This window comes from Alexandromys fortis, unplaced genomic scaffold (genome assembly GCF_014885135.2).
Source record: "Alexandromys fortis isolate MF-2015 unplaced genomic scaffold, M_Fortis_MF-2015_v1.1 scaffold_161, whole genome shotgun sequence".
Lineage (NCBI taxonomy): Eukaryota > Metazoa > Chordata > Mammalia > Rodentia > Cricetidae > Alexandromys > Alexandromys fortis.
This window is the reverse complement of record NW_026068073.1, coordinates 153,049-178,860: the sequence shown is the minus strand read 5'-3', so window position 1 is coordinate 178,860 and position 25,812 is coordinate 153,049. Positions and strand designations below refer to the sequence as shown.

The window sequence follows — 25,812 nt, the reverse complement described above, 5'->3', positions numbered from 1 at the left end:
ACCCTGTACTGGGAACTGAGACTGTGGCACGCGTGCCTTCAGGGACATGTGAACATGGACTTCATTTCGTCTGTGCGTGTCTTAAGCATGCAGGCTGCAGTACCCATCCAGAATTTTAAATAATTACTACACTAAACAATTCAGTGGTATAGAATTTTATACTTTTGTGGTATAATATTGGTACTCAAAAAGTTCTGGATCTTGCATTCCTGATGTTCAAACGAAGGATGCCCCAGCTGTAGTTTGTTGCAGACCTGACCAGGAGGTGTCTTAAGCTCCTTTGCCCTGAACTGTCTTAAGCAGTGCTCGGAGCGCATGTTGGGACCTGGGGAGTAGAAAGGCTAAAGTAACAGTGCCAGAAACCAGTAGCCTCTTTAGCTTTATTGTAGCAAGGTAGTTCTCAAGCCCTGTCCGGACAGCGTTTCATAGACCGCGGGAGAATGCAATTACTGCCTGTAGTAAGTTCCTTGTAGCAAAATTAGCTTCTGATTGGCAGGTGCCTTGTTCAGATGGAACTGGTATGGCTCTGGCTGTAGCCTTTGCAGTCCCGTCTCAACTGGCCATGGCCTTAGCTCATCTAGCGTCTCTAGAAGTCCGCTTACTGGCCGATGGCTTCGTCACATTGCGAGAGAGGTCACTGACCTTGTTCAGAAGAGGGCATTGCATCCTCTGGACTTGGGGTAACCTACACTCAGAACCAAACCTGGGTCCTCTGGAAGAGCAGCCAGTGCTCTTAGCCATGAGACAGCTCTCTGGCGCCTACCTTGAATTTTCAGCTTTCCTGTCTCGGCCTCCTGAATACAGGAATTACAGGTGCATGTCACTATGCCTGGCTTTAGGGCCACTCTGTATTAGCCATCTGCCCCAGCCTGGGGCACAGTTCCTCCCTTCCCACTCCTTAGCTTTTAGCTATTTTTTTCTCCTCCTCCCCATCCCTGTTCATGTCAGTCAAGCCTGCTGATTATTGTGAGCTTACGCCAGGACTCCTGGAGCCGCTGGGAGTGTTGGCTCACTGTGTGCTAGCAGTGTGCAGAGTGGCTTTCCTTGCTTCCTGGCACGTGGGGAGTGTTCAGTGAGTGAGTTTGGACAGAACTGGATTGAGTAGCTCTTGGAAGCCTACAGAATTCCCGCATAGTCCCTGTCTAAAACCTGGGTTAAGTGATGTGCTATTCTGTGTTTCAGGTTTGCATTTTTTAAAGTTCTTCCTGGAGATTATGAAATCCTTGCAACTCATCCGACCTGGGCTCTGAAGGAGGTAAGCTTTGTCCCACGTCTGTGGGTGTGCTATTTGGAAGCAATTGTGGGGATGAGTTTGGGATAAGTCATAGTTTTCTCCAGATACCTTGAAAGAACCAGGGTGCTGAAGAAGTAGGTGTTACAAGAGAAAACTCCACTGCCACAGTGGGTGCCTCTGCTTTTGGCTTCTTCTTTAGGTGACAGTTGTGACATTCTCTGCCATCCACTGTCACTGTATTGAGCTAAGTCAACACCAGAAATTCCCAGTGAAGTTTGTTCTTTTTCTGTCTAAAACAGAAATCGATAATATGCTAATATTCTAGAGGCCTATTGTCCACATTCCCTGGGAGAGGGAGATCTCACACAGTCTATGATTGTTCAGGGAGGATGGGTTGGTGTCGTCATAGCTGAGTGTCAGCTCTTGTCTGAGTGGCAGCAGCAGCAGTGAGCGTGCGAGCCAGAGGAAACTTCTTGTTTCAAGGAAAGAAACAACAGTGATTTCCTTTTTGGTTGAAATTTTCAACTTTATTCTTCTTGGTATTTGAAAATTTAATCAGACATGACTGAGCAGTAGCAGTGTTCATTGGAAGAGTGTCTAAGCAAGGTATGATAGCTTGTGCCTGTAATTCTAGTATCTGGGACACTGAAGCAGAAGGATTACAGTGAGTTTTGTAGTCTGGGCTCCATCGTGAATTTTAGATCAGCCTTGGCAATAGAGTGAGACCTTAACTCAAAAAAAAAAAAACAAAACAAACAAACAAACAAAAAACAAAGACTATCTAAAAGGTTATAAGTACTTGAAATGTCATATAAAGGCTGATTCTAAAATATTATAGTAATTGAATGTTTTTGAATACAAATAAATAATAAAGCAGAGCATGGTATGATAAGTTTGGCTAACAGTTACTTGGCAGGGTCAGTGCTTCTGGCCCTGGTTCTGTTTTGTCAACATGGGGTGTTGGATACCCTGAGGGAGTAGGGGCTCTAGCCCTGGCTTTGTCTCTGTCAGATTTTGGTTAGCAGGGGCATTGCTCAGTGTCTGGGGATTGCATTCTGTCCATATGAAGCCACTCTACAACAGAAAGGGAAAACCAGCCTGCTCATTAAAACACATATTGGAGGGGTCAGAGAGATGGCTCAGGGTAAAGGTACATGCTGCCAGGCCTAAAAGCCCGAGTTCAGTTCCTGGGACCCACATGGTGAAAGGAGAGATCCTAGTTGCCCTCCAACTTCCCATATGTGCTATGGCATGGCCCCATCCCCCAACAAATAAATATTTCTATTTTAAGAAGTGTGGGGTGATGGTGGCACACGCCTTTCATCCCAGTACACCGGAGGCAGAGGCAGGTGGATCTCTGTGAGTTCCAGGACAGCCAAGGTGGTTACAGAGAGATACCCTGTCTCAAAAAACAAACAAACAAGAAGTTGGACTGTGAGAGGGACGTGAAGGAAGGATCCGTCAGTGTGGGGTCACCATCTCACACTTCTTTCATCCACTTCACATAGAAAAGAAGAAATTGCAGGGCTCAGTGGGTAGTGCTTGCCATGCAGACCTGACAGCGTGAGTTTCGGTCTCAAAACCCACGTGAAAGATTGTCTGCAATCCCAGTGCTCCATGGGGAGATGGGAGGAGAATCCCTTAGCTCCCGGGCCTCCCAGACTGGTGTACACAGCTGAAACCACAAGCAGCTCTGCCTCAAGCAAGGTGGAAGGAAGGCTAGGATTGCCACCTCAGGTTGTCCTCTGACCCCCACATGCACTCCATGACATGCGCATCTGCACTTAACACATGAACACACAGTGGCTGCGTTGTTTTCGGCAGCCAGCCGTCCATATTCATTGCTTCAGCCAGTCTCAGATTCAACCAGCTATGGATTGGATATACGTAGACATTTTTCTTATTCTTGATTCTCAAATGGTAAATACTGCTTGTTGTGTTGGATATGGAAACTAATGGAGGTTTAGTATTCGGGAGATGTGTATAGCCTCTGTACACGCAGTATGCTGTTATAAAGGAACTGGGTACCTGAGGCTGTCTGAGTTTGGGATAACTGTGTCTGTAATTTTATTATGAATTCTATGTTCATACTGCCTTTTTAGTTAAAAATTTAAACATGTCCTTGTGTTGCTAAGTGTTCTGGAAGGACTTATTATTATTTTTGTCTATTTCCTATTGAGACTGTCACATTGTATCCCAGGGTGACCTCAGATTCACAGTCTTCTTCCTACTCCTGTGTTGGGCTGTCAGGGTTTAGCACTGTTGAACTAAGAACTCCTACTTCTTCTAGGCAAGTACCACGGTGAGGGTGACGAACTCCAATGCTCATGCAGCCGGTCCCCTCGTAGTGGCTGGCTATAACGTGTCTGGCTCTGTCCGCAGTGACGGGGAGCCCATGAAAGGGGTGAAATTTCTGCTCTTTTCTTCTTTAGTAAACAAAGAGGTAAGCATAGAAAAGTAAAGAACCAAGATCGGGGGTGGGGAGTGGCAGGTTGGGGCTTGCTGTTGACCATACCAGTAGTGCTTGGTTTGTGACCTGGATGTTTAAGAACACCATATCTTCTTGGACTGTCTGCACCACGAGGCCGTGGAGCTGGGAGATGCTTGGGTTCTGGCCAGGCTCACACAGTATCAGGTTCTACTACCTGTTGCTCTGTGGCATCTTGGGTGTGTCACTTTTCTTCCTTGGCCAGTTTTCTTATTGTTGGGGAGATGCCTCACCAGTTTTCCTAGGAAGACTGCCCATTTTTAACTTCTGAGGCCGGGTGTAGAGATTTGTGTTCCATTTGCCTGCTTAAATTAACCTCTTGCAAGAAACCCATGCGTTGACCTCTAGAAGCTGGCCTGGTCTTGTTTGTGGCTGTTGGGTAATCGGAACATGGAAACTTCTTCTTTCCTGACATAGGATGTCCTGGGCTGCAATGTGTCCCCGGTGTCCGGGTTCCAGCATCCAGATGAGAGCCTGGTTTATCTGTGCTATGCGGTCTCCAAAGAAGATGGCTCGTTTTCTTTCTATTCCTTGCCGAGTGGGGGTTACACTGTGGTGAGTGAGTGGGGGCTACACTGTGGTGAGTGAGTGGGTTTCTCTCTGTACAGGATACTGGCATGAGACAAGCCCCCACCCTTTGGGCGTTGTGTGAGTCATCTAAGCCAACCAAAAGGAGTAAAGGTTTATCTTGGATCATGGTTTCAGTTTCTGGCTGATTACCCTCTTGCTTTTGGGACTGAGGTGAGGCAGTAGGGTGTGGTTGAAGCCTGTGGTAGAGGAAATCTATTCACTTCCTTCAGGCCCTGCTTCCTACAGGTGCTGCCATGTCCCAGCACAGGAGCGGCCTTTTCACCTGGCAGCACGGCCCTCCTACCGCCACATCCACAGTTATCCTGGGACACGTGTGGCACATGGACTGCGTGTTGGACGTGCCTGCTAGTGCATAGGATTTTGGGGCGTTTCAGATCCAAATCAGTAGTAGATATTGAATAGTTAAATAAATGGTGAGCCTGTATCCATGAGCACTCAGCCAAGCAAGGATAGATTGAGTGTCCCTAAAGCTAAAAACCCATATCTAAAACACTCTAAAATCTGAGTACACTATTGAGTTTGCCATCAGCTTTTGTCTCTTTGTCTGTACTGTGTGTGTGGAATGCAGTGGATCTCAAGTTCAGACTTGGACCTGCCCACAAGATGTCTTATCATGCACTGCAGGCACTCCTGCATCTGAGCAGCTCAGTGGGGATACCCTGGGGATCACAGCTCAAACTGACATGAGACATGAGACATGGAGCACATTAGACCAGCAGCTGGGACTCACATTCCTCTGGGTTATGTTGGCTGCTAGGCCCAGGTGAATACTGACTGTAGAATTGTGCGGTGCATTCTTCATAATCACCAGACCCCTCCTTCTAGGTGCCGTTCTACAGAGGAGAGAGGATCACCTTCGACGTGGCACCTTCCAGACTTGACTTCACTGTGGAGCACGACAGCCTGAGACTCGAGGTGAAGCTGCGTAGTGCCCTGGAGGCAGGCGTTTGGGATCCTAGCTCTGGGCGCAGATGTTGCAAACTTGTCCACATCAACATCCTGCCCAGGATGACTGACTGTTGGAGGACGTGGACTCTGTGCCCTAGCCTGGGGTACACTAGATATCCCACCTCTCTTACACAGTGTCTTCATCTTGCAGAGCTAGCTGGAGTCTGGTCAGTGCTGCTCTTTCAGTGAGGTTGCCCACGAGTGCCTGGCTTGTGCTTTGGGTTCTGTTCCATATTGACCATGCAGTGTGGGCTTAAGTGGCCAATGGTCTTTCTGGAAGTTGCATTTTGTGATGGGAAGAGCCAGTGCCTGTTTAGATAAGCAAGTTAGTCAGTGTGCTAGAAGGTGTACACACTGTCTGGACAGAATAAGGGCTGTGCAGCTCAGGATGAGGACGCAGGGCTGCATGTGCCATCAAGAGTCCCCTCTGAAAGTGACACCGGGCTACTGCCTAAAGGGGTGTTATCCCTAAAATGTGTGGTGAGTGCAAAGGTCTCAAGGCAGGAGTGCCCCTGAGGAGGCCAGGGGAGCTGTAGTGGAGGGGAGGACGGAGCTTGGAGAGTTGATGGTGTAGACCTTGGCTGGCCACTTCTCTCCAATGCTGCTGGGACTTGGGTATTGCTGAGGAGAGGTGATGAGGAAAGCTGGCCTGGGCAGTAACCATGTGAACTCAGGAGAGCATGGCCCTCAGAGGGGATGGTGAGATGTTCAGAAGACATGATAAATGTGTTTTCATTGTTCTTCTGTGTCTTTAGTTACAGACATGGAAGTGGTCCCTGCTGGCAGCTTGCAACATAGAGGAAGTGGCCTAAGGAGGAGTACTTGCCAGTTGTGCTAGTGAAAAGCTATTCTTGGATTTTTTTTTATAATGCACTGAGAAGCAGCCCTCTAAGATAGCAGTCAAGGGAGCTGGCCCCGCCTTCTAAGGTTGCGTTAGGACACCTAAATCCAGGAGGCCAGGAAAATGAACATTGAGCCCCTATTGCCTGCATTGATTGACCTTGCAGGAAGGGTGTGACAGGTACTTGGGCAAAGTACCAGACAGTGGTCAGATGCAGGCTTTAACCGCAGTGTGTAGAGTTTCAAGTGAGGGCCTAAAATGTTCCATCAGGCCAGGGAAGCTTCCCCATTTCATCTGTGTGCTTCAAGCACCTGGCACGTAGCAAGCGTTGAAAACGTCTGTTGGCTATGTGAATTGATAAGTGGACATATAGCCAGCTCAGCTCTTACCTTCAGAAGATTATCCCTGAATCAAAAGGAAACCATTTTCTTATTCCTCCTCTCCCCTCTGCACACTCTTCCTTTTTTGGTTTGAGACAGTGTCACTATGATCCTCCTGGCTTAGCCAGTTGAGTACTGAGATCACAGGCGTGTACTGCCTGGGTGCCAAGTGCCACCATGCCCTGCACAGTTATACCCAGTGCTTGCAGTCCAAGGGTGTGTTGTCGTGCCAGGCTACAGTTTTGCCACTTTGAAGCTCTCTTTCAAATAATGCGTACTTTGTAGCGTGTAGCTGAGGCAGGACGGGCTCCACTGAGCCTAACCAGAGGGGGATGAGATGTAGGGAATCAGTTGGGCCTTTTAGATGCTGAGGAGTTTGAAGATAGAAAATTAGGTTGGTGATATCGCACCCAGATAGCTCACCTGAGAAACCAAAGGTGGGGGGCTTGGAGCTCAGTGCTATCCAGGAGAGCCCAGTCTTGGTGTTTGGAGCAGACAGGGCACACACAGACAAGGCATGGGGCTGTGTGTTGAGAGACTTTGCAGAGGAAGTGTGGACTGAAGGAATCTGGCCTGGGATCTTAGGTGTGGGCTCTTGGACTTTGAAAGGGGAGGGTAGGTCATTGATCTTAGATAATATTGGTGGAGTAGGTTGGGGTTTCAGGTGATGCTGAAGGGACATGCTATGGGTGAAGGGAAAGGCTGTGGGTCACAAGTAATGTTGAGGGTGACAGGTTGGTGGTCTAGGGAGATGCTGGGGTCCCAGGAGATGCTAGGGGACAAGCTAGGGTCCCAGGGGATACCAGGGGACAGATAGGCTGGAGTTCCAGGAGATTCTGGGGGACAGGCTGGGTCCCAGGAGATCCTGTGGGACAAGGTGGCTTGTATTTGAGAGGCTGGAGACAGGTGGGATTCACCAAAGTGGGGACATGTGGATGGGGCTGCGGAGGGAGCAGGAGAGGGCAAAGCTGGGGAAACCCACAAGCCAGAAGCAGCAACCTGGCTTGGGGGGCGAGTCTGGCGGCTGTTTTTATTCTGCTCTGGTGACCGTTCACGCATTGGAAATGCATCTGAGAGGATGGATGCTGTGAGGGGGAGGGGCCTGGCTGGAACTAGAGCTGCAAGGGCCAACACGTGGAGCTGTGGTGCTGGCCAGGAAGGGGTCTTAGTGTCTTGGGCATGTGAACACCTATTCTTCACTTTGCAGCCTGTGTTCCATGTCATGGGCTTCTCTGTCACTGGGAGGGTCTTGAACGGACCTGAAGGAGAAGGTGTTCCAGAGGCTGTGGTCACCCTGAACAACCAGATTAAAGGTTAGTCACCCTGAACAACAGGTTAGAGGTGGGCAGGCATGGTGGTCCTGAGTGTGCTCAAAGGCTCCGTTTGAATCCTGGAACGATAGAGACCCAAGGGACAGAATCTCCATGGGACACAAGCTTGGGCTTCTCTTTGATTCACATGCTTTGGTTTCACAGTCAGAACGAAAGCTGACGGCTCCTTCCGCCTAGAGAACATAACGACAGGGACGTACACCATCCATGCTCAGAAGGAGCATCTCTACTTTGAGATGGTCACCATCAAAATTGCACCTAACACTCCGCAGCTGGCAGACCTCATTGCTACTGGGTAAGTGTGCTGTCTGGTCAGGGTGACTACTGACCATGACCAAAAAGCAACTTGAGGAGGGAAGGGTTTATCTGGCTAACACTTCCATATCACAGTCCATCACTGAGTGAAGTCAGGTAGGGATCTGGAGGCAGGAACTGAAGCAGAGGCCATGGATGGCTAACAACTGGCTTGCTCAGCCTCCTTTTTTATATACCCAGACCACGTGCCTAAGAGTGGCACCATCCTCAGTGAGCCGGGCTCTCCCACGTCAGTTACCAGTCCAGAAAATGAGCGCCAGGCTTGCCTACAGGCCCATCTGGTGGGACCATTTTCTCCGCTGGGATTCCCTCTTCCCAAAGGCTTCCAGCTTGTGTGAAGTGACATAAACTAGCCAACCCACGGCTGTGTGCAAGTTTTAAGAATGTAGAAACAACTGGGCGTGGTGTTTTAATCCACCTTTAATCCCAGTACTAGGGAGGCAGAGGCAGGAGAATCTCTGTGAGTTCCAGGACAGCCTGGTCTACAGAGTGAATTCCAGGACAGCCAAGGCTACACAGAGAAACCCTGTCTCAAAATACCAAAAGAAAGGAAGGAAGGAAGGAAGGAAGGAAGGAAGGAAGGAAGGAAGGAAGGAAGGAAGGAAGAAAGAAGAATGTAGAAGCCTCTCTTGGATGACAGTCACCACAGAGGCAGGTGGTGAGTGAGCCCTTCACTCGCTCCTGAACGGCACAGCCGTCTGCAACCATTCCTTGAGCCTGTCCCTGATTGTCCAGTTGGGTCAGACATCAGTTTCTCCAACATTTTGTTTGGCCTATGATTGTCAGAAGCACAAAGTTCTTTAGTATTGTTCTGTCCAAAGCAGCAGCTGACACTTGCCTCCTGTGATGGCTTAAGATGAGACTTGACCTTTAGTGAGTTAGAGAGTTGGCTGGCCTCCAGATGGTGTCTTAGCTGCACACCAGACATGGAATTGGGAAGCAGTCCTCAGGCCCTGACGGGCGCTCTTGCTGGCCTTCTTGGGGAGCAGCTGTACCTGCTGTGTGTTTCTTAAAGGGTCCCGTTATCTAGAAGCTGGAAGCCAGGTCCTTCCCATCCATAGGGCTCTGCCTTTATGGAGGCACTGGGGCTCGAGCTCCTGAGTTCAGTTTCAGCTTTGCATTTGTTCTTAGGTGGCATCTCGCCACAGATGAGGACTGATGGTTTCCTGGCCTGGGTAATGGTCCTTCTTTTTGTGAGCAGCTGACAGCTCTTCCTTTGTGAAGGTTGACCCAAGTCATATCAGTAATCCAGTTATCTGAAATGTTCCTATTACCTGCAGATTTCCTGCAGATGGCTACTGCGGAGGTGGGGTGGGGACAGTATGTTACCCAGAGCGCACAGCTCTGCCCTGGGCCCAGCTGCAGACTTCTGCAGGCGGGTCTCTAAAGTGAAAGTCACAAAGTCTGTCTGTTAGATAGTCTTGTGTTCGGTTGCCGGGGGCCTGCCCCCTGCCTTAAGTCTTGCTGGAATGACCAGGTTTCTTGTTGCAGGTTCAGCATCTGTGGCCAGATATCCATCATCCGCTCCCCGGATACTGTCAAACAGATGAGTAAATACAAAGTGGTCCTGTCCTCTCAAGACAAGGACAAGCCTTTGGTCACCGTGGAGACGGATGCTCATGGATCATTTTGCTTTAAAGCGAAACCAGGGACCTACAAAGTCCAGGTGCGTGTTTGTCTTATAATGTCTGCGGGTTGGGAAGGTGATTGTCAGGAGAGTGCGTGTTTGTCTTATAATTTCTGCGGGTTGGGAAGGTGATTGTCAGGAGAGTGCGTGTTTGTCTTATAATGTCTGCGGGTTGGGAAGGTGATTGTCAGGAGAGTGCTTGCCCTGCAGGCATGAGGACCTCTGATCCCTGGAGTGCTGGCATTGGCTTGTCATTCCCGTGCCGGGGAGGCAGAGGCAGGCAGATCCCTGAGGCTCACTGGCTGGCCAGGCTTGCCTGCTAGGTAAGCCCCAGGCCAATGAGAAATTTTGTCTCCAAAGAATAAGATAATTGGTTTCTGAGGAAACAGCGTCCAAGGTGACATCCAGCCTCCACTCACTCTCACTGCCCCCACCCCAGCTCGAGGAAAAGCAAGGGTTTTCCAGAGTGTTATATGCCTTTCAGTTCTGTCTCCTTCCTCCGTGTGAGGGCTGTGGTAAGCTGAGGCTGTCTTCTCTCCCTGGGTATGTGCAGGGCTGGCAGCAAACGTGTGCCCTCCTGTGCCATCCTTGTTTCTGGCTGCTCTAGGACATCCACGAGGCCAAAGCAGAGCAAAGCCAGTTCTTGCAGTTTTAGAATTTCATGGTGCCAGCTTCTGAGAGCCCAGACTAGAGGAACTACCCCACCCTGACTCCAGGACAACCACAGACCCCAGGGAGCTTGCCCATTCAGGCAGAGGAGCAGGGCAGCCCCTGTCTGGAGTATCCTCACAGTGGAGTAGGCCTGAGCACAACTGGGCTACTGTCAAGACGACAACCAGAGGTCTGCCCACCCGGGAAAGACCATGTCCCTGGAGCCCACAGGGCTGGCTGGTTAAATCAGCTCGGCTCCCAGCTTTAGTGAGGGAGGCCTGGAAGTGTCTACTAAGCGTGGGTCTTCTGTAGTGGGTTCCCCCTTCTGGAGGGACAAGTGGAGATATTTGGTGGGTGCCCAGCTTATGTGAAGATGGTCACATCGACAGCTCCCGAGGCTCTGTCAGAAGCCCAGAGTTGGGCAGTTCTTTACTGGGAGTACAACAGGGATGTGTGCCTCCTTCCCCATCCTACAGGAAAGGAATCAAGTGTGATGGCACATGCCTGCAGTCCCAGCACTGGGGAGTGGAAGCAGGAGTGTGAATTTCAGGCTAGCCTGGGCTGCGTAGTCTCTGTCTTCTGTAACACAGAAGAAAATAAGTGCATAGAAAAAGAAAAATGACCTAATTCTACGGGTGCCTCTGGGGAGGCATCAGACAGTCTCTCTGAGACTTGGTTTTACAAAAGCCCAGGTTGACTTGGACTTGGGGTGTTCTTTCTGTCTCAGACTCCTGAGTGGGAGGTTAGAGGCTGGTGCTGCCATGCCTGGCTTAGGTATTATACTACTAGTGTGTTACTATGAAAATATCACTTCCTACTGGCGCACGCCTTTAATCCCTGTGCTGGGGCCAGAGATAGGCAGATCTCTGAGTTAGAGGCCAGCCTGGTCTATAGAGTGAGTTCCAGGACAGCCAGGGGTACACAGAAACCCTGTCTCGGGAAACAAACAGAATTGTTATATTTGATGTGATTACACATTTAGGCTCAGTGTGAACCTTCACCCTTTAGTATCTGCTGAGCCTGAGGCCCTCAGGAAGGCTCTAGTGCTTCTAGCCTCATAGGCTGGGGAAAGCTGTTCTCTGACGTGTCTAGTACAAGTTTTCAACCTATGGGTCACAACTCTTTTGCGGGGGCGGGGGGGGTCCTCTATATCAGAATCCTGCGTGTCGGATGTTTATACTGCAGTGTGGTCACAGCAGTAGCAGAACTGCAGCTGTGAACTAAATGCTGTGTTGGGGCCACCACAGCATAAGGAAGGTTGAGAAGCACTGCCATCTCATCTTCTCACAGGTGCTGGTGCCAGAGGCTGAGACCAGAGCTGGGCTGATGCTGAAACCGCAGACGTTCCCTGTCACTGTGACCAACAGGCCTGTGATGGATGTGGCTTTCGTGCAGTTTTTGGCATCTGTTTCTGGAAAAGTCTCCTGCTTAGGTGAAGTGTCCACTGCAAATGAGAGTTGGGAGAACTGGACAGTGGGAAGAGATGGGACCAGGTGTCTCTGAAGTGGGGTTACAGTAAAGGCAGTGCCTGCCATTCCTGGGGAGACCTGCAGGGTTCTGGAGTGTTTTTTTTTTTTTTTTTTTTTGTGTGTGTATGGTGAGTTCTCAGTAACCGCCTAGCTACCGGGCACCTGAATTGTTTCTACTTTATTTTCCAAAGGTTTCTTTTTAGGCTGAAATCAGATCCTGCCTTCAATGTTAGTTTGTGTGTGTGCATGCGTGTATGATGTGTGTATGCATGCTTGGTACGTAAAAGTGTGTGCACATGAGTGTGTGTGTGTGTGTGTGTGTGTGTGTGTGTGTGTGTGCATGGTGTGAGTCTGTGTGTAGGTAAGGGCACAGTATGTGTGGGCACACTTGCGCATGTGTGCCTGTGTGTGGAGGTCAGAGGGCGGTATTGAATGTCTTCCCTTGATCTGTCTACACTTTTTTCTATTATTTGGAGACAGGGTCCGTCACTGACCCTGAAGCTCATCAGTTCAGCTAGGCTGGCTGGACAGAGAGCTCTAGGTACTGCCTATCTCTGCCCGCTCCCAGTGCTGAGGCTTCTGGCGCACATTGCCACGCCAGCTCTTTATCTGCATTTATGGGAACCAAACTCAGATCCTCATGTATATGTGGCAGGTAGCTCACCACACACACATCTGGATCATCTCCCCAGCCTCCTTTCTGTGTTTTTGAGTCCAGGTCTCATGTAGTCCAAGGCTGAGAATGCTTTTTTTTAAAAATGATTTTTTTTTCTGAAAGGTTCATTTATTATGTATACAGTGTTCTGCCTGCATGTGTTCTTGCAGGCCAGAAGAGGGCACCAGATCTTATGGTTGTGAGCTACCATGTGGTTGCTGGGGATTGAACTCAGGACCTCTGGAAGTATACTCTTAACTGCTGAGCCATCTCTCCAGCCCATCTTAGAATGATCTTAACTTTCTTGCCTTCAGCTCCCAAATGCTAGGATTGTAGGCGTGCACCACGACTCCCGGCAGGCCTGAGACTTTCACTTTGTAAAATGGGCATACTGCCCCTCTTGGAGTCTATAAGGGGTTTAAATACAGTTTCCTCAATGTTGCTGCTGATTCTGGTTAGATTCCAAGGACTGTGACCTGGAGCAAGTTACTAACCCTCCCCTGTCTTGGGGTAACTGAGAACTGGGTCATTGTACTGTCCTGGAGGAAGTAGTCCAGAGCTGCTCTTGGGGGCTCCCAGGCGTTCTTTCTGAACTTGCCTCCAGGGCTTATTGCTCAGGCTAAGCACTTAGAATCTCGGCAGGGTTTGCTATGGCAGTCACGTGAGGTTCTCGGGTCTTCTCTCTAGATACCTGTGGTGACCTGTTGGTGACCCTGCAGTCACTGAGCCGCCAGGGTGAGAAACGCAGCCTCCAGCTCTCTGTCAAGGTCAACTCCATGACCTTTACCTTTGACAAAGTGCTCCCTGGGAAATACAAAGGTAAGATAAAGCATGCCCCTTTCATGAGCTCTCCCAAGCCTGCTCCCCTTTGTGCTTTCTGTAGACCTTTTCTTGGGAACTCTGTCCTGGGACCTTGACCCCACGTGTCTGCTTTGGGGAGGGTGCCCTGACAAATCATTTTATTTCTAAGTGCCAGAACGCTCATGATGATTCCAGTCTCATGGCTGCCATTTAGCTCTAGAGGGACCTTGGGCAGCCACTCTTTCTCCTCCACAGATTGTTTGCTCATCTGTGAAATGGTCCTTTCTCAGGAAGGGACTAAGCAAAGCTCAGAGCCTGGTCAGCAGGGCAGTGGCCCATGCGGGTGCCGTTCCTGCCCTCAACAAGCCAGCTCCTTCCTTCTTTTCGGACTAGACTTCTGGCTAGTGGAAAGTAGGCTTCTCTCTCTGGGGTCTGTTTTCTGTCTCAGAGCTGGCAGACTGCCTGTTTTATAGTTTCTGCAGAGTCCCGTCACGCCCATGTGCACATGCTAACTACTCCTCACAGGCCACTGGCAGAGTTCAGAAGTCTAGACCTGCAAGGCTCACAGGAAGGAGTTCAAGGTCTGCCAGAGTTGCATTCCACATAAACAACAATAACAACAAATTAGACAAAAATCAGCTGAAAATATTTACTGAAAGTCTGGTGACCTCTGGATATTTTTGGCCTGGCATCTTCAGCCTCCGTGGATTTCTAGTGACAGTTGTAGTGACAGTGGCCGCTGGTGTCAGTTTTTCTTTGGCAGTGACTTGTCCTAAACATTGTTGACTGCCTAGGTGTTTTTTTATAAAGTGTATTTTCTTTTTAGACAAGGTGTCACCTAGAGCCCAGACTGGCTTTGAACTCATTTCATCCTCCTGCCTCAGCCTTCTGAGTGCTGGTGCTGCAATTGCGAGTGCACAGCACCATGTTGTGCAGCTGGTCGGCAGATCCCAGTGGCCTGGTGGTATTTGCTTTGCAGTGAGCATCACGCATGAAGACTGGTGCTGGAGGAACAAGAGTCTGGAGCTGGAGGTGCTGGAGGACGACGTGTCTTCCCTGGAGTTCAGGCAGACGGGCTATATGCTGCGGTGCGCGCTCTCACACGCCATCACTCTGGTAAGTGCTGCTTTTAAAGGGTCGCAGAGAGAATACCCAGGGGGTTCGGCAAGATGGCTCAGCCTGTAAAGGTGTTTGCTAGCAAGCCTGATGGTCTGAATTTGATACCTGGGACCCTCACAATGGAAGGAAAGAATCGGGTCCTGCAAGTTGCCCTTTGACCGACACATACATATAGTGCACGCATGCCCTTACACACCACACACACACACACTCCAAATTAAAAGGAACGTCTGGCATATAGCAATTGCCAGAGCCTGGCACAGTAAGAATTTGTAATGCCAGTCAAGCCAAGTTCCTTTTCCGCCCTGAGTTCCCGCCTGCTAGGGAAGGCATCCCCATGACTGCAGTGTTTGGGGCAGCAGAGGGGCCGGTGTGGTGTGGTGTGTGTTGTGCTGCTTCTGGAAGTTCCCTTGTTTTTCCTGCAGCGTTGGGATCATGTGCCCACTGCTCAGGCTGAAGGGAAGCCCAGCAAGTTGTGTTATATTTAACGATTCCTTGGTGCCCCCAGTGTCTCTAGGCTGTTGCTTCCCACAATGGGAAGAACTTACTCACGTATTCCCTATCGCTCTGTTTTGATTTGCTTTCGTGCTTCTCAGGACTAAATCCAGGGATTTAAATATACCGACCAAGCACTTACCACTGAGCTGTAGTGCTGGTCCTTAAAATATTTTTAAGTTACTATTATTTTATTTGTTTGTTTATTATATTTTGAGGTCTGATCTTTCTATATAGCCCTGGCTCTCCTGCGACATACTGTGTAGACCAGGTGGCCTCAGACCATACTGTGTGGCCTGATAGAGATAAGATCCCAGTGCTTATTCCTCCTGAGTGGTGGAGTAAAGACAGACAGCGGCGTCACACCTAGCCTAAATTATTGTTACTTTTATGTTGTGTGTATGGGTGTTTTGCCTGTGTATGTCTATACTACCTGTGTGCAATGTTCATGGAAGCCAGGAGATGGCATTGGGTTGTCTAGGACTGGAGTTATAGAGAAGAGTGGTGAATCTCCATGTAAGAACAAAGCCAGGTCTCCTGGGAGAAGAGCAGGTTTGCTCAGCCATCTCCCCAGCTCCCTCTTTTTCACTCTCTGATTTTGAAACTGAGTTTTTCTGAGTGGCCCAGGCTGGTCTTGAATTTTGTAACCTCCTGCTTCCCTCCAGGCCAGTGCCTGCCTACTTGGCTGTGGTCCTGGGGCTCCTCTGTGGTTTCCTCAGGGTTGTAGCAGACGTCATTGTCAGACCGCATCAGAGAAGCAATTGGCAATGGCAGGGCTGCTAACACTCCGGTATCCTTTATTCCGAGATGGTTGGTGTACAGTCAAGAATAAGCCAGTCGACACTCCTCTCCCTAAGCCTGCAGTAGATTTCTGCTGCCTCTAGATTAAAATCTAAATTTTGTGAGTAAGGTGGGCAAGGAGCTTGTGCTCGCCTCATTCTCACCTGACCTCCTTGTCCATGTCCTTGGCCCCAGCAGCACTTCTGTTCCTAGTTCACCTGGATGTGTCTCGCTGTCCATAGCCTTTGCACGTGTTTATCCCTCTGCCCAAAGAGCTGCACTTCCTCACCATTGAGGCCTCAGCCAGTTTCCTGTTTAGAGGGTGGTTGGTGCTGAGGCCCAGGCCCCAGAGCTCTAGGGCTTCTCTCCAGGACAGGTGGTCATTCCGCTCCTTGTATTTGCTTCTCTGTTTTATCTCCTCCGACCTGAAACCACTCATTCATTTGTTGATTTTCTGACTTCCTTAGTTAAAGGGTGCCCTCTCCTTCCCAGAGCAGGGTCACAGGACCTGAGTCTGTCCTGTGGCAGGCACTCAGTAAACAGGCGCTGACTGCTGCAGGTAGTACATCTCAGTACAGTTTGGAAGATTTTCAGTTTTCCCATGGCACCCAACAGCTCAAATGATTTAACGGGCCAAACTGGTGACTGGCTGAGAAACAGAAATGAGATTAATCATGTGGAGTCTCTGTCTCTCCATAAGTCACTGTGTTGGCTTTGCTCCACAGGAGTTTCATCAGGATGGAAACGGCCCTGAGAATGTGGGGATTTACAACCTGTCCAGAGGAGTGAACCGCTTCTGCCTGTCCAAGCCAGGTCAGCCTGGGAGGCGGGAGGGTGGGGCTAGGGTGGGCCTGAAGGGCAGTGGCTTTGGGTCCTTTTGCCTCCAGAGATGTTGAGGAGGTTGCTGTTCTCACAGTGATGTTGCCTTGCCTCTCTCTTAGTTCTAGTGAGATAGATTTTACAGCGTGAAGTTCTCCAGCTTGGGAACTCAGAGGTGGAGGCCTGGCCTCATCCCAGTGCCGCACAAACAACACAGTTCGTTCACGTGAGATGTGAATAAGTGGTTTCTAGTACAGTTTGCCAGGCTGTCCACTCATTACCAGTCCCAGCCCTGCAGCAGCTCAGGCACCTCTGTCCTCTGGGCCTGACCTGGGCTTTGGCCTCTTCCCTTTAGCATAGTTTGGGAGCTGAGCCACGTTGCAGGGCGTCAGTGTTGAGTTCTTTGTCGTGGATGAACAGTGCTCCACATTCCCTGTGTGTGGTCGTCTGTCATTGCATTCGAGGTATTAGGAACTAGAGCTATGTGCATGGTTTTATGCCTTTGTGTTATAATTCTTATTTAAGATCCTAAGAATGGACCTCTTAATCATATGGTAAATTTATGGTGTAACTTGTAAAAGAAACTACCAGTTGGTTTCCGGGGAGACTGTACCATTTGGCATCTATACTCCTCTGCCCAAGGTCTATTTGGGATCTTGCATTGTGTCTTTTGGCTGTTAGGGTTTTCTTGAGCTACTAAATATTCTCTCTGTAGATGGCAAGCTCGGTGGCGGTCAGGCCAACCTGCTGCCCTTCCCACTGTGTGCCCACCCAGCAGGGTGCTGGGCTGGAGAAGGTGGCCAGTCATTGTCTGCTGGCGAATGTGGGGTGGGGGAGCTAAACATGACCCCTGATGCCCACTGCAGTGAGAACAGAAAGTCTTCTGCAGGAGTCTGACCAAAATACTGATGGTTAAATTGTTAGTTCTGCTTGACTGCATTCCTCCCGCAGGTGCTGAGCTGTGCCCCGACCCAGGTGTCACTCCTCAGGTTTGCTTTGTGCGTTTGCAGGCCTCCTCTGCCCCGTTTCTTTGCCTCTCGGAACACCTAACGTATGCACCCTGTCCACGGCAGTTCTTTTGGTTTCTCTTTGTAGGTGTGTACAAAGTGACCCCGCGTTCCTGCCACCGCTTTGAGCAAGCCTTCTACACCTATGACACGTAAGCCTGGAGATGGTGCTTTGTGGTGTGTGTGTGCTGGGGGAGGACGGGCATTCCTTTTCTGGCTCTTTGGCTGTTGGGTTTCTTGTTCTTTTGGAAGTGGTAAGATTAGGCATTAAGGTGAATTTCTAGATATGGGCTTTTTATTTGGATGTTACTGAGGAAATGGAGCAGGCTGTTATGTAAGAGTTATGTAAACTCAAGGACCAGCAAGAGGGCTCCTAGGTAGAGGTGTGTGCCAAGCCAGACTGGAGACCATAGTTCAAAACCTGGAAGCTATGTTAAGGTGGAAGGAGAAGAATGTACTCCATAGAGCTGTCCTCTGATTGTACTTGTGAGCTTCCCGAGTTTCCTTACCCCAGCCTGTGGACTGTTTCCCAGTGTATCAGGGTGGGGAAGGCCACCTCTGCAGGGAGGCAAATACCGCCATCCCTTGGAGCCTGTCTGGGTTGCTGCTAGCAGCTTCTCTGTGTTCTGATTATAGGTCTTCACCCAGCATCCTGACGCTAACAGCCATTCGCCACCATGTCCTGGGAACCATCACCACGGACAAAATGATGGATGTGACAGTGACTATCAAGTAAGATGGGTGTCCTGCGTGGGCAGGGTGGGACTGGTGGAGACGCCTGGGAGACCCTAATGGATTCTGAAGATGGTTTTGAGCTCTTGTAAACCCACAGCAGTGAGCTCCCAACTGCTTGCTGCTGACAGCTGGGGCTGTGTCTTAAGTTTGTGTGAATTCTTTATGCCTTTTGGCTAAGAGAGCAGACTTCCGGGGTTTGTTCATTATAGTTCAAATGTTATAGCGACTTAAAAATTCTTTAGATCTTTTCTCGAGGACATAAGGACTAGAGGTGCTCCTCTGGGTTGGAAGAAGTGCTTGGGAGGCTGGCTTGCTGGGGGTCTTCTGTTCTGGCTGCAGTGTGTCTGACACCCCAGCTTCCTCAGGAAGTGTCAGACTTTGGGCAGCATGACTGTCTCACACAGATGGAATATCTAGGAACTTGCTTCCTCCCAACTTCCTGCCCATCTGCCACGGATACTGAGAACACTCAAACACAGACATGTGCACCTAGGTACTCTCTGACCTAGGTACTCCATGGTAATTGTTGCTCTGAAACAGCTGTAACCAACTCTATCAAGTCATTAGGGATAATTCTATTAGGAACTCACCATGAGTTTAACAATTGCTTCACAAAGTGAATGCATACCATAGGAGACCATTGCTTCCTTGATCTCCTTAAATCTGACATTGTCATAGGAGTCCAGTTAGCTGTAACAGAGCCTCTGCCATTTGGCAGTTCCTGTAAGGTTGCTGGATATAATAAGGTTGGCTGTTTGAAAATCGTAGTGTGTTCCTCTCTGTTCTTATAATGAATGCAGTGCTAAAATTGGCCCTCCATTAAATTCTTACGACTGGATTTGAATATCTCTGTGATCTGTTTTACTAGGTCTTTCTAAGGCCTGTATCTTACTCTCAAATTAATCAACTTTTCTAGTGATAAGACAAAAATGATAAAGCTGATAAGGTTTAAAATTGATATTACAGGGGGCTGGAGAGATGGCTCAGCGGTTAAGAGCATTGCCTGCTCTTCCAAAGGTCCTGAGTTCAATTCCCAGCAACCACATGGTGGCTCACAACCATCTGTAAAGAGGTCTGGCGCCCTCTTCTGGCCTTCAGGCATACAGACAGAATATTGGTTGTATACATAATGAGTAAATAAATAAATATTTAAAATAAAATAAAATAAAATAAAATTGATATTACATAAATGCCATTTAAATGAGCTGTCTTCTCATTTAATCGGTCCATTTTCAAACTGTCTGGTATATCATCATACAGAGACCCAAATCCCGCCATTATAATGTCCCCCCCCCCCGCCCCCTATTTATTAACTGAGAAAAGCTTTTAACTAATTCCTTCCTTTAGAGTCCCCAGTTGTCTTACCAAATGATGATGATGTTGATGAAGATGTCAGGCTGATTGCTGCTGCGTACAACATTAGAAGCCTGGCTGGATTTCAAGGCAGCTACCTAGTTTGACAGCAGCCCAAGAAGGACGTTCAGGGAGTGCCTGCAACCCATAGTGGAGAGAGGGAGGGAGGGAGGGAGGGAGAGAGGGAGAAAGAGAGAGAGAGAGCCAGCTGTCTAAAAAACACATGGGATTGTTTGGAAAAAGCATGTGTGTTGGCAGCTGCCTGAAAGGTACAGAAGAAAAATTCCAAACTCGCTCAGTGGCTTGGGGGAAAAAAGAAAAGACAACCTAGCAGGGCGGGGCTGGAGCCCCACATGTAGCTCCTGCTTGTGCCAGGGTCTATTTTGTGAATTTGTACCTGTTTAATTTTTCTATTTTGGGTAGTACAGTTTTTTTTTTTTTTTTTTTTATTTTTAGGTTTTTGTTTTGTTCTTTTTTCATTTTCTTTTTTTTTTTTAAAAAAAGAAATCAAACTATCTTTTTCCATTATGCATACTGATCCAAGTTCCTACTCCCTCACCTCCTCCCATCCTTCTACCAACTTCCCCACCTCCCCCCCATTCACTCCCCAGAGAGGGTAAGGCATACTGCTTTGGGGAAGGTCCAAGGCCCTCCCTACTATATCTAAGCTGAGCAAGGTATCCATTCAAAGAGAATAGGATCCCAAAAAGCAAGTACATGCAGTAGGGATAAATCCTGGTGCCACTGCCAGTGGCCCCTCAGTCTGCCCCAGCCACGCAACTGTCAACCACATTCAGAAGGACTAATTTGGTCCTATGCTTGTTCCTTCCCTGTCCAGCTGGATTTGGTGAGCTCCCATTAGCTCAGGTAGACTGTTTCAGTGGGTGTCCCTTTCATGGTCTTGACCTCTTTGTTCATATTCTCACTCATCCTGCTCTTTAACTGGACTTTGGAAGCCCAGTCCAGTGCTCCAATGTGGGTCCCTTCCTCTACTTCCATCAGTTGCTGGATGAAGGTCTGTGGTGATACTTAAGGTATTCATCAGTCTGACTATAGGACAAGGCCAGTTCAGGCCCCCTCTCCTCTATTACTTAGGGTCTTATCTGGGGTCATCCTTGCAGATTCCTGGGAATTTCTCTAGAACCAGGTTTCTTGCTAGTTCTATAATGGCTCCCTCAATTAAAATATCTCTTTCCTTGCTCTTATCTCTGTCCTTCCTCCATCTCAACTGTCCTATTCCCTCAAGTTCTCCTTGCCCCTCCCCTTCTCCCCTGCTTTCCTCCCCCATGTTTCCAATTTTGTTAGCTGATGTCTATTTCAGCTTTCCAGGTGGGTCTATATGTTTTTCTTAGGGTTCACCTTGTTACCCAGCTTCTCTAGGATCATGAACTATAGGCTCAATATCTTTTGTTTATGGCTAGTATCCACTAGTGAGTACATACCATATTCAACTTTTTGGGTCTGGGTTACCTCATCCAGGATGGTGTTTTCTAGTTCCACCTATTTGCATGCAAATTTCAAGATGTCATTGTCTTTTACCACTGAGTAGTACTCTAATGTGTAAATGTGCCACATTTTCTTTATCCATTCTCCAGTCGAGGGGCATCTAGCTTGTTTCCAGGTTCTGGCTATTACAAATAATGCTGCTGTGAACATAGCTGAGCAAATGTCTTTGTAGTGTGATTGAGCATCTTGGGTACATGCCCAAGAGTTGTATTGCTAGATCCTGAGGTAGGTTGACTCCCAATTTTCTGAGAAACTGCCACACTGATTTCTAAAGTGGTTGTACAAGTTTGCATTTCCACCAGCAATGGATGAGTGTTCCCTTTACTCCACAACCTCTCCAGCATAAGTGATCATTGGTGTTTTTGATCTTAGCCATTCTGACAGGTATAAGATGGTATCTCAGAGTTGTTTTGATTTGTGTTTCTCTAATGGCTATGGATGTTGAACATTTCCTTAAATGTCTTTCGACCATTTGAGATTCTTCTGTTGAGAATTCTCTATTTAGTTCTGTACCCCATTTTCACTTGGGTTATTTGGAATTTTGATGTCTGATTTCTTAAGTTCTTTATGTATTTTGGAGATCAGTCCTTTGTCTGATGTGGGGTTGGTGATCTTTTCCCATTCAGTAGGCTGCCTTTTTGTCTTATTGACTTTGTCCTTTGCTTTACAGAGGCTTCTCAGTTTTAGGAGGTCGCATTTATTAATTGTTGCTCTCAGTGCCTGTGCTACAAGGGTTATATTTAGGAAGTGGTCTCCTGTGCCCATGCATTGAAGGCTGCTTCCCACTTTCTCTTCTATCAGGTTCAGTGTGGTCGGATTTATATTGAGGTTTTTTAATCCATTTGGACCTAAGTTTTGTGCATGGGGATAGATATGGATTTATCTATATTCTACAGGTTGACATCCAGTTGTGCCAGCACCATTTGTTGAAGATGCTTTCTTTTTTCCACTGTATAATTTTAGTTTCTTTGTCAAAATCAGGTGTTCATAGGTGTGTGGATTATTACCTGGGTCTTTGATTTGATTCCATTGGTCAACATCTCTGTTTTTATGCCAGTATCAAGCTGTTTTCATTACTGTAGCTCTGTAATAGAGCTTATGTCAGGGATGGTGATGCCTCTGGAAGTTCCTTTATTGTACAGAATTGTTTTGGCTATCCTGGGTTTTTTGTTTTTCCTTATGAAGTTGAGTATTATTCTTGCAAGGTCTTTAAGTCTTTGAAGAGTACAGGTGTTTTTAAGAATGACTTGATTATTCTCTGAATTTTCTCAATGTCTGTTATGTTCCCCTTTTCATTTCTGATTTTGTTAATTTGCATGTTCTCTTTTTACCTGTTTGTTAATTTGGATTTAAAGGCTTGTCAATCTTGCTGATTTTCTTGAAGAACCAGCTTTTTGTTTAATTGATGCTTTGTATTGTTTTCTTTCTTTCTATTTTATTGATTTTTGCCCTCAATTTGATTACTTCCTGGCATCAACTCCTCCTGGGTGAGTCTGCTTCTTTTTGTTCTAAAGCTTTCAGGTGTGCTGTTAAGTAGCTAGTGTGAGATTTTTTTTTTTTTTTTTTTTTTTTGGCTTTTCGAGATAGGGTTTCTCTGTAGCTTTGGAACCTGTCCTGGAATTGACTCTTGTAGACCAGGCTGGCCTCAAACTCACAGAGAACCATCTACCTTCCCCTCCTGAGTGCTGGGATTAAAGGCGTTCTCTTCCGCTGCCCGGCTTCTCCACTTTCTTTACAACTTAGTGCTATGAACTTTCTTTTTAGCACTGCTTTCAAAGTGTCCCATGAGTTTGGGCACGTTGTACATTCACTTTTATTGAATTTTTGGAAGTCTTTAATTTCTTTCTTTATTTCTTCCTTGACCCAGTGGTGATCACAGTTGATTATTTTTCAATTTCCATGTGTTTGTGGGCTTTCTACAATTAGTGTTGCTGTTGAATTCTCACTTTGAGCCGAGGTGATCTCATAAGATACATGGTGTTATTCCAAGTTTTTGTAATTGTTGAGGTTTGCTTTGTTACTTAGTATGTGTTCAATTTTGAGACGGTTTCATGAGGTGCTGAGAAGAAGGTGTATTATTTTGTGTTTGGGTGGAATGTTCTGTAGATTTCTGTTAAGTCCATTTGAGTCATGACATTTGTTTTCTTTCTCTGTTAAGTTTCTGTCTGGCAGTCCTATCCAGTCGTGAGAGTGGGGTGTTGAAGTCTTCTACTATTAGTGTGTGGGATTTGATGTGAGGTTTAAGCTTTAGTAATGTTTCTTTTAGAAATGTGGGTGCTGGGGGCTGGAGAGGTGGCTCAGAGGTTAAGAGCACTGGCTGCTCTTTCAAAGGTCCTGAGTTCAATTCCTGGCAACCACATGGTGGCTCACAACCATCTGTAATGAGGTCTGGTGCCTGCAGACATACACACAGACAGAATATTGTATACATAACAAATAAATAAATATAAAAAAGAAATGTGGGTGCTGTCATATTTGGGGCATAGACGTTCATAATTGAGACTTCATCTTGATGGATTTTTTTTTTGTGTGTGTGACAAATGTGAAATGTCCTTCATCTTCTTTTGACTGATTTTAGTTTGAAGTCTGTTTTGTTAGATATTAGGATAGCTATACCAGCTTGTTTCTTAGGTCCATTTGATTGGAAAATCTTTTCCCAACCCTGTACTCTGAGGCGATGTCTGTCTTTGAAGTTGAGGTGTGTTTCTTGTATGCAGCAGAAGGATGGATTTTTTTTCATAACCAATATGTTAGCTTGTGTCTTTTTTTTTCTAGATGAATTGAGTCCACTGATATGATGTTCATGATATTCATGACCAGTGATTGTTAGTTAGTTCCTGTTATTTTGGTTTTGTTGGTGGTGGTGGGTTGGTATTGTGTGTGTGTTTCCCTTATTTGGATTTTGCTGGTGTGGGATTATCTATTGCCTATGTTTTTGTGGGTGTAGCTAACTTCCTTGGTTGAAGTTTTCCTTCTAGTACTTTCTGTAGGGCTGGATTTGTAGATACGTATTGTTTAAATCTGGTTTTGTCTTGGAATATCTTATTTTCTCTGTCTATGATAATTTAAGGTTTTGCTGGGTATAGTAGTCTGGAGTCTCTTAGTGTCTACAGAATGTCTCTCCAAGGTCTTCTGGATTTCAGAGTTTGCATTGAGAAGTCAGGTATAATTCTGATAGGTTTGCCTCTATATGTTACTTGGCCTTTTTCCTTTGCAGCTCTTAGTGTTCTCTCTTTATTGTGTATGTTTAGTGTTTGATTATTAGGTGGCGATGGTCCTTTTTGGTGCAGTCTGTTTGGTGTTCTGTAAGCGTCTTGTACTTTCGTAGGCCTGTCCTTCTTTAGCTTGAGGACGTTTCCTTCTCTGATTTTGTTGAATATATTTTTCTGTGCCTTTGAGCTGGACGACTTCTTCTATCCCTATTATTCTTAGGTTTGGTCTTTTCATCATGTCCCAGATTTCCTGGACATTTTGTGTTAATAATTTGTTGGAATTAACATTTTCTTTGACCAATGACTCTATTTCCTCTATTGTATCTTCAGTGCCTGAGATTCTCTCTTCTGTATCTTGTATGTTTGCCTTTGTGTTTCCTGATCATTTACCCAGATTTTTCATTCCCAGAATTCCCTCGGTTTGTGTTTTGTTTATTGCCTCTATTTTAGTCTTCAAGTCTTGAACTGTTTGCTTCTCCTGTTTGATTGTTTTTTCTTGGCTTTTTTTTTTTTTCGCTTTCTTTTAAGTATTTGTTAATTTCTTCCAATTTTTTTGTTTGACTTTTCCTCCATTTCTTAAGGGATTTTTTCATTTCCTCTTTAAAGTTGTTTTCTTCTGTGTCATCTATGTTGGGATGTTCCGGGCTTGCTGATATAGAATCTCTAGTTTCTGGTGGTGCCTTATTTCTTTTTGTGCTATTGCATGTGTTCTTAAACGGTCATCTACCCATCTCTTCCTCCAGTGGGTGCAGGTGGGGCCTGTGACTTAGGTGGCTGCTCTTCCTCCAGTTGCAGGAGGGTCTGTGCCTCTGGTCGCTGATGCAGCTCTGGGGCTCCTCCAGGTGCAGGTGGGGCCAAGGCCCCAGCAGTTGCACATGCTGTGGGAGCTGGTTGGGTGTGGGGGGAGGCTGTTCCCAGGTCTGGGCTTCAATGGGTGGGGTGAGGCATGGTGTGTGCCTCCAGGGGCTAGAGCATAGATAGCAGGGCCCTTCGGCTGGGAGCCTAGACACTCACCTTTCCAGCTGTGCGCCTGTGCATTTTCATCTTGCCATGTCTTGAACACCTAGCGATCTTTCCCCAGAGGCATCACCCTGTTATCCACTTTCTTGAGCTTCTCCTCACATGACCTCGGTCAAGTATTCTCTCTGCCTGCCACTCTTTGCCCAGTCACCTTCTCAGAAGGACGACAGTGCGCCTCTACTCATCGTGTCTGCCTTCTCCGCTAACACCTGCCCACTGGAGGTTCTCAGGGTCTGGGGTGTGGGCTGTTCCTTCAGCCTGGGGTTCCCACTTCTGCTTTTCTTTATTTTGTCTTTTGTGTTTTTGAGACAGGGTTTCTCTGTAGCTCTGGCTGTCCTGGAACTCGCTGTAGACCAGGCTGGGCTCAAACTCAGAGATTCACCTGCTTCTACCTCCCGAGTGCTGGGATTAAAGGTGTGTTAAAGGTGTGTGCTA

General features: G+C 47.4%; 1 protein-coding gene across 2 annotated transcripts in view; it reads left to right on the top strand.

Moving 5' to 3' along the window:
- Positions 1-25,812, top strand: part of LOC126488127 (nodal modulator 1) — a 55,452-nt gene that overhangs the window by 10,358 nt on the left and 19,282 nt on the right. For both annotated transcript variants that reach the window (XM_050121337.1, XM_050121336.1), the window contains exons 6-18: positions 1,183-1,255; positions 3,525-3,677; positions 4,140-4,277; positions 5,139-5,228; positions 7,690-7,795; positions 7,958-8,108; positions 9,620-9,794; positions 11,697-11,838; positions 13,218-13,349; positions 14,311-14,447; positions 16,451-16,538; positions 17,640-17,703; positions 18,188-18,283. In XM_050121337.1, the coding sequence (XP_049977294.1) occupies positions 1,183-1,255; positions 3,525-3,677; positions 4,140-4,277; positions 5,139-5,228; positions 7,690-7,795; positions 7,958-8,108; positions 9,620-9,794; positions 11,697-11,838; positions 13,218-13,349; positions 14,311-14,447; positions 16,451-16,538; positions 17,640-17,703; positions 18,188-18,283 (1,545 nt within the window). The remainder of the gene's footprint in view (positions 1-1,182; positions 1,256-3,524; positions 3,678-4,139; positions 4,278-5,138; positions 5,229-7,689; positions 7,796-7,957; positions 8,109-9,619; positions 9,795-11,696; positions 11,839-13,217; positions 13,350-14,310; positions 14,448-16,450; positions 16,539-17,639; positions 17,704-18,187; positions 18,284-25,812) is intronic.